Below are 7,602 nucleotides of genomic sequence, written 5' to 3'. Positions count from 1 at the left end.
AAGTTTGGTTTACTAAAGTTTGCATTATGAACCTTAAAAAGTTTGATTAGGGATGGGAATTTGACCCATCCCCAGTGGGTACCCACAAAAAGACCCATATCGGGTAGGGTAAAATCCCGCAAAATGGGTACGGGTAATTACCCATTAAAATATGTGGGTATGGGTGCGGACACGGGTACCTTACTACCCACCCCGCCTCATACCCGCACTACATGTTTATATAATTTTATTTATATTATTATATAAAAAATGCATGCTTTTAAATTTTTTTAAAAATATATCGGTATTAAATCTTTACACATTTTAATTAAAGTATTTATTTGTTTCTTAACTCAACAATAACCTGCATAATTTTTTTAATATTGTTAAAAAGACTTAAACTATATGATATTTTATAATTAAATGATTTAAGTTTACTATAAATGCGGGTAAACGGGTACGGGTATGGGCATTGAGGTATCCAAAAAGTACGGATACGGGTATGAATATTGATATCCATGCGGGCTTGGGCTCGGAGATTCTTTTAAACTGCGGGTATTGGGACGGGTATTATAGTACCTGTCCATTGCCATCCCTAAGTTTGATTCACCATAAACCTTTTCTAAGCAACTTTAGCCAATCAATTGTTAAATAAAATCTAAATCTATCTTATATACTATATTCATCTATCAAACAACATTGCTTACCTTTCCTTCTCAAAATGTAATCACCTCTTCAAATGTTAAAATAGCTAAAAAAAACACAAGATGGAAAATGATAGCTGATCAATAATTGAGAGTCAGAAGTGCCACATATCACATCTGTATATTATGTGTATACAATTAGAAATTAGTGGAAATTTTAACTCAAAACATCTGTATATTATGTGTATACAATTAAAAAATAAACACAAAAATTATGAAAATTTTAACTCAAAACATCTGTATATTATGTGTATAATATACTAAATAAAGAATTTTTTGAAAAAGTAGATCCATTATAGACTAGAAAGAAACTCGCTACCTAAAATTTTCCAAAAACAGAAGAACAGGTAAGATATACACAACTAATATCCAAAACGACGCGTTTCCGCGTCGTTTCCGCGTCGTTTTCCACCGAGTTTAGTTTACTGTAATTCTGTTTTTTCCTCCTTTAGTCGGTTAAATTGTTCGTTTCCTCTCGTAATCACCATTACCTCAATTTCCAACAAGTTCAATTTGAATCGAGTTTTTAGTTCGTTTCATTCATTTTCATTCTTCTTCTTAGTTGAAGTTGAATTGAAGATTGCAGAAACGATACTGAATCGATTCATGGATCTGAAATTCTTATTGTTGGTTACAGTAGGTTTGGAAATTTTGTGCGTTGTTGCGAATGGGAGTAATTTAGTGTTTCAGGTGGAGCGCCGGAAAACGAATTTGAGTGGAATTAGAGATCACGATGATCGCCGGCGAGGTAGGTTTCTTTCCACCATTGATATCAACCTTGGCGGTAACGGTGTTCCTACTCAAACCGGGTTCGTTTTTTCAATTTTATTTCATTTTTGAGTTGTAATTGTTAATGCAGAGTGATTATTTAATTATTATGTATTATGATTTTTGTTGTTGTTGCTGGCAATGTAAAATGACTGCAATTCTTTGAAAATCTGAGAAGTAATTCATCGCGTTCTCCGGAGTTGAAAAAATGAAAGCTGAGCTAAATTATAATATGTAATTATTATTATTATTGTAGGCTTATATTAGGTTACTTGATTTAGGTTGTATTACACAAAAATTGGGCTCGGCTCTCCGAAGAAGGATTACTATGTTCAAGTTGATACAGGAAGTGATGTTCTGTGGGTGAATTGTATTGAGTGCTCGAGATGTCCCAAGAAAAGCGATATCGGTGTATGTATGCATTTTCAGTTAAGTCAAAGTTATGTTGACCTGATTCCTTACTGAATTTTGTGTTTTCGTTATTGTTATTATGATACAAAAGATGGACTTGACTCTCTATGACCCAAAGGGGTCTGATACTTCGATGTTAATTGCTTGTGACCATGAGTTTTGCTCTTCCACATATGACGGTCCAATTCCTGGTTGTAAAGCGGAAATGTCCTGCCCTTATAGTATAACTTATGGAGATGGAAGTGCGACTAATGGATATTATGTCAAGGATTTTCTTACTTTTGACAGTGTCAGTGGAAATCTTAATACTGCACCACAAAATAGCAGCATTATTTTTGGGTGAGAATTGTTAATACTTTTTCTCCATAATTGACGTTGTATTTTATGTTGTTGAGTTTTCGCACAATCATATTATTGTTGTTGAATTAGATTAGGGGTTCTTGTTCTTTTTTCTCATTGACTACTAGGTTATCTTGGCCTTGCACAAACATTTCATTTCCTTTTGAGTTAACTGTTTTACGGTACTTGAATACTTTCCATTCGAGTGGGGAGTTTCTGTTAGTCATTTTTATTTAGAAACACTCATCTTTCTAGGTTACTGGTTTAACATTTCTTATTCACCTCTTTTGTATCTGAATATTCACTTGTTGATGACAGGTGTGGTGCTGCACAGTCCGGCTTATTGGGTTCATCTAATGAAGAAGCCCTTGATGGAATAATTGGTTTTGGACAAGCAAATTCTTCCGTGCTTTCACAGCTTGCTGCATCTGGAAAGGTTAAAAAGATATTTTCACACTGCCTTGACACTAAACGTGGTGGTGGAATATTTGCCATAGGGGAATTGGTGGAACCAAAAGTCAGTACAACTCCATTGGTACCTAACATGTATGTTCATCAACCTAGTCTTTTTCTCTCATGCCTTGATATTAGTTGTCATGTAAACCAAGGGCAAAACTTGCAGACACACAATCTCTTATCAATAATGAAACCTCAATTCATGATCAAACTATCATAATATTGTCTAGGTTGATATACAATTCCCCAAGGGAGCTGTACTTACTATTAGCAGAAGAAAAAAATTTGCTAGAGTATTATATTATTTTATTTATCTTTGATGGGAATCCACATAGGTATGGTTGTGTGTTAACCTTGTACTGAGAGTAGGCTTCCATCTGTTGTTTCTTGTGATTCTCCTTTTTTTATACCACCTTCTTATTGTATCTTGTGGGTATATTTCAATTTTGAAATTCTAAAATTTTTTGGGCATATGAAATTCGATTTCTATCCTTCTAGCTATTAGTTATACGTGTTAAGATATGTTTAGATTTCAGTTATACTCTGTTGAGAAAATCTCTCTAGTAGATTTGGGTTGTTAGTTTATTCATCCCTATATTCAAGGGATTTGATTATTGATATGAATGTATTCTTTTAGTTTTAAGTAACAAAAGCTGAGTGTTTCTCTCAAGCAATTCCAATAGGTCAAAAAATGAACTTATCGTATACTGTCTTTGTTGCTTTTAAGTCTTTTATTTTTTATGCTGGTATATTCATCTAAGACCACTTGTTTAAGCTTTGAAAACTTTCCATGAAATGTTCTTTCAGATACTCAAAATGTATTTGGTATCCAGTTTAGCTTTTGGGATTGTAATTATGCCATAACTTTACTTTGTTGACTATTGTAGGGCACATTACAATGTGGTTTTGAAGAATATTGAGGTTGATGGTGATGTTCTACAGCTTCCCTCGGATATATTTGATTCTGGGAATGGAAGGGGGACAGTGATTGATAGTGGAACAACCTTGGCTTATCTTCCTGACATAGTTTATGACCAACTAATTCCAAAGGTATATATTTTTATAAAAGATTAATTCAATTAATATTTCTTCTGGCGTACTTATGATTGTTCTTTATGATAGATTTTGGCTCGACAGCCTGGACTGAAAACATCTACTGAAGACCAAAATTTTCACTGTTTCTGGTATTATGAAAAGTAAGCCACCTACCATTGTGACATTTGTTTATAGAGATTTCAACTTTCTCTGTTATATCTAAATTATTATCATTTGCTGATATTAAGGTGTGATCTATTTGTTTGATTCATCATTGTTTTTTATTGACTTAGGATACCAGATAATTTGTCAGTGTTGAGATTTATTTTATTGCTTTTTTATCTCATTAGGCAAAAAGTATGGTGACAACATCATATTTTCATTTAATTATGATTTATATCTTCCGAAATGTCTTATTTTGCTGATTTGATAATATTAATAATCCAATATTCTGAAACCAGCAGATGGAAAAATATAAGTATAAAATAATAGGACATGTGACAGTTGCAAGTGGGATTCTATTAAGATAAAATATTAGTATACGATAGAAACTGGTACCTATAGTGAATGAGTTAAAGAAAAGAAAACAAAAATGATAGAACAACTCTGCAGAATTTGTATAGAACAGCCGTTTGTATTATCTGTACAGAATTAACATACCAGTACATTGGAGAAAGTTTAGAGAGACAATGATAGAATAGGTATAAAACAACTCGTATCCAAGATATTCAAGAATCTTGGTCTCTCCCTTTCAAGAATTCTAGAGCTTGGTCTCTCCCACCCAAAAACCACTCAATAATTATCCCATAATCAGTAAGTCTAACAGTTTATCAGTCCAATATTTTTCACTTTTTAATAAGGATGAAACTTTAACATAACTCGATATGTTGACTTTAAAATTAATGATTAGCTTCTTGATGAAGTGGCTGTATTATGTCCTATCAGAACTGCTTGACTAGCTTCTTGATCAAGTGACTGCATTCTCAGTCCTTTTCATTTTCTTTTTTGGGCTTCGTTTATTTTGGCCTTTTCCTTAGCTTGTGAAAGGATCAGTTCAGTTGGTTGAGTTGTTGTCTGCAAATAATCGTAGATATAATTATTTTTAGTAGACTATTGATGTAAAAGCTTTTTGTTGCTAGTTGCTACATATGCATATAATTTTATATTACAAAAAATCCATATGTTAAAGAGGGCTCTTTAAAACTTTAACTGTGATGAATTGTTCAAATGATGCTTATTTCATACTGTTTGAAAGCTGAATTTTATCAATCCAAGAAGCCAATAACTGCACTTGATTCTCTGGCATATTGTTGAGCCCTTAATATGTTGACCATTGTAACCTTGCAGTGTTGATGGTGGATTTCCAGTTGTCAAGCTACATTTTCAGAATTCTCTTTCTCTGACAGTTTATCCTCATGACTACCTGTTCCCATATAAGGTGAGTATGAACTTCATTCTTCCGTGTAGATATACCCAGATTCTAAATTGAGATGCTTTGTGGATGCTAGTTACTCAAATGACAAGTGATTTCGTATAAGTTTAACATGTTTGAATTGATTTCTCCCTCTCTCAAGTCGGAGTTGTACCCAGGTCTAGGTGTTTTGTGTTTTATCATTCATGCTTATCAAGTGGCATATATAATACGTGTAGAATCATTATGTGATTATACATTAATGGGTCTAATCTGATTGTCGATTCCTTGTTAACTGTGGACTTCAATGATGGTTTAAATTGCCATCTGGATAACTTTACTGATATGTTATGTATGTTTTCGATTTATTTTTGAATTGCTCAGTTTGTTAAACTTGTTGCTGGTGTGTAACTACTATTATTGTTTCTTGATATTCTTCTTATTTTTGTCCCCTAGAATGGTATGCAATGTATTGGCTGGCAGAGAAGTGTAACAGAGACTAAGGATGGAAAGGACATGACACTTCTTGGAGGTACACTTTAGAATTAACTATCACTTATGAATACTTAAAGCTGAAAATATCACTTATGAATACTTAAAGCTGAAAATATTGTATTCTTCATATTGGACCAAATGGAATGTACAATAGTTATACCTGAGGGCAGCCACATCAATACCCAAAGATTAGGGAACATGATTTAGTTAAAATTATGAAATTAATGTCTACATTATCCCAATACAAATATTCACAATATCTCAATGCTCCCCCTCAAAAAGCTTGTTACAAATGCGAGTTATCCGAGGACCCCACAGACTTGGCGATGATATCAGCAAGCTAATCCTTGGAACAAGCATATAATGTTTTCATGACACAACAGGATCTTCTCTAATAAAGCAGCAGTCAAATAATGAGAGAAGTGAGAGAAGATGAAGAACTCTTCATTGAGAAGGTTGTAGATTTGAGAAGATGAATCATTGGATTGAGCCACTGATTCGTCTGCAGTGGCTGTGTTGAGTGACGATGGTAGCAAATGCTTGCATCATGGCCAAATGGTAGCGATATTGAATGACTGAGGTTAAAGCTTGATATTCATCAGGCAGTCTATCTAGTGCAGCTTCAAGTTGATCACAATAAGATACAAGATTTCCAATCGATTCAAGAATATCAGCGATTTGCTGAATTCAACCTAGATATTGCGTGATTGTCTTGTTACCTTTGGTGATACATTTCAATTCCCTGCGCAATTGACGAGATTTAGCATTGATCTTCATTTTCTAGAATAAACCTTTCTTATTTATCAATTCCCAGCGCATTTCAAATGTTTTGGATGTGTTAATATCATTTATTAACTTAAAATTATTTTCAATTTCAGATTTGGTGCTATCAAACAAACTAGTCTTATATGATCTTGAGAATATGGCCATCGGATGGGTCGACTACAATTGTGAGTAACAAGTAGCCTCATCTGTTGTAGTAGCTATCTAATCAACATAAATCTCATTGTTAATCTTTTGGTTTTTCAGGATTAAATTTGTTTTGATAATATTATGTGCTAGAATAAATTGCTTAGCATTTTGTTAATGTTTCTGTAGGCTCTTCCAGCATTAAAGTGAAGGATGCAACGACTGGAGTAGTACATACAGTGGGCGCACACAACATTTCTTCAGCTTCTAACTTTTTAATTGGTAGAACATTGGCATTCTTTTTGTTGCTAACTGCCATGCTAAACATTTTTTTCATCTAGGTTTTGATGGGTTATGACCATTCATTTGATTTTGTTGTATCATAATTCTTGAATGATAAGGTGTGCAGTGTGGTTGTTTATATGATATAATTTAACCATTTCTCGCATAGATGTAAATGAGAAAGGGCCTTTTTTTTTGGGCAACACATTTTATTATTTTTTAAATGAATGTTTATGATTATGGATCTCTTTGTCTCAGCTTTTAAAAAAATGGATTTTTTCTTAAAATAGATTTTATAAAATCATTTTTTAAAATATTACAAATTTTTTTATATTCGTTTTTTTTCTAAATTAAAACATTACTTTTTACATCATATAGCATAAACAAACATTAATGAAGACTAAAACATAGTCAAAATTGTAATTTTTTTATAAAGTGGTATTTCAAAAATGATTTTTATGAAAATCTATTTGAAATAGTTTCAAAATTAAGTGATTTTTTGAAATTTTGATATAATAAAGTTTAAAAAAAAGATGAAATACCTAAAGTAATATTTTAAGAATAATTATTTAAATCAAATTTTTATTTGAATATGAAAAATTTATGCAAATATTTTTTAAACAAAATTATGTAATATTATAAAAATTATTTAAAAAAAAAAGCCAAAACAAACTGTTTCTATATAATGTGGATGCATTGTCTTGTCTTTTTATGACGACAAATATTGATAATTTGAATAATTAACTAATACTATTTTCTTGTAGCAAAGCATTCAGTAATGTTCACAGTCACAATTAATATGAATCATTGAAA

The 7,602-nt window shown here is 32.2% G+C and overlaps 1 protein-coding gene across 1 annotated transcript; it reads left to right on the top strand.

Moving 5' to 3' along the window:
• Positions 1-990: 990 nt before the first annotated feature.
• Positions 991-6,992, top strand: LOC131644231 (aspartic proteinase 36-like). Its single transcript, XM_058914674.1, has 10 exons — positions 991-1,492; positions 1,733-1,862; positions 1,954-2,201; positions 2,520-2,747; positions 3,545-3,707; positions 3,780-3,853; positions 5,040-5,130; positions 5,560-5,635; positions 6,477-6,548; positions 6,697-6,992. Exons 1-10 carry the CDS (start codon positions 1,290-1,292, stop codon positions 6,846-6,848), a joined length of 1,437 nt encoding a protein of 478 aa, XP_058770657.1. The 5' UTR covers positions 991-1,289; the 3' UTR covers positions 6,849-6,992.
• Positions 6,993-7,602: the final 610 nt, after the last annotated feature.

The sequence above is a fragment of the Vicia villosa genome, linkage group LG1 (genome assembly GCF_029867415.1).
Source record: "Vicia villosa cultivar HV-30 ecotype Madison, WI linkage group LG1, Vvil1.0, whole genome shotgun sequence".
Taxonomy (NCBI): domain Eukaryota; kingdom Viridiplantae; phylum Streptophyta; class Magnoliopsida; order Fabales; family Fabaceae; genus Vicia; species Vicia villosa.
This window is presented reverse-complemented; position numbering and strand designations above follow the sequence as displayed.

What these genes read in the sequence shown, in the direction of transcription:
- LOC131644231 (XM_058914674.1), top strand. Translation starts at nt 1,290, where the DNA reads ATGGATCTGAAATTCTTATTGTTGGTTACAGTAGGTTTGGAAATTTTG. An exon ending in GGTGTTCCTACTCAAACCGG is followed by an intron (nt 1,493 to 1,732) that starts GTTCGTTTTTTC and finishes TACTTGATTTAG; the next exon opens with GTTGTATTACACAAAAATTG. An exon ending in ACTACCTGTTCCCATATAAG is followed by an intron (nt 5,131 to 5,559) that starts GTGAGTATGAAC and finishes TTTGTCCCCTAG; the next exon opens with AATGGTATGCAATGTATTGG.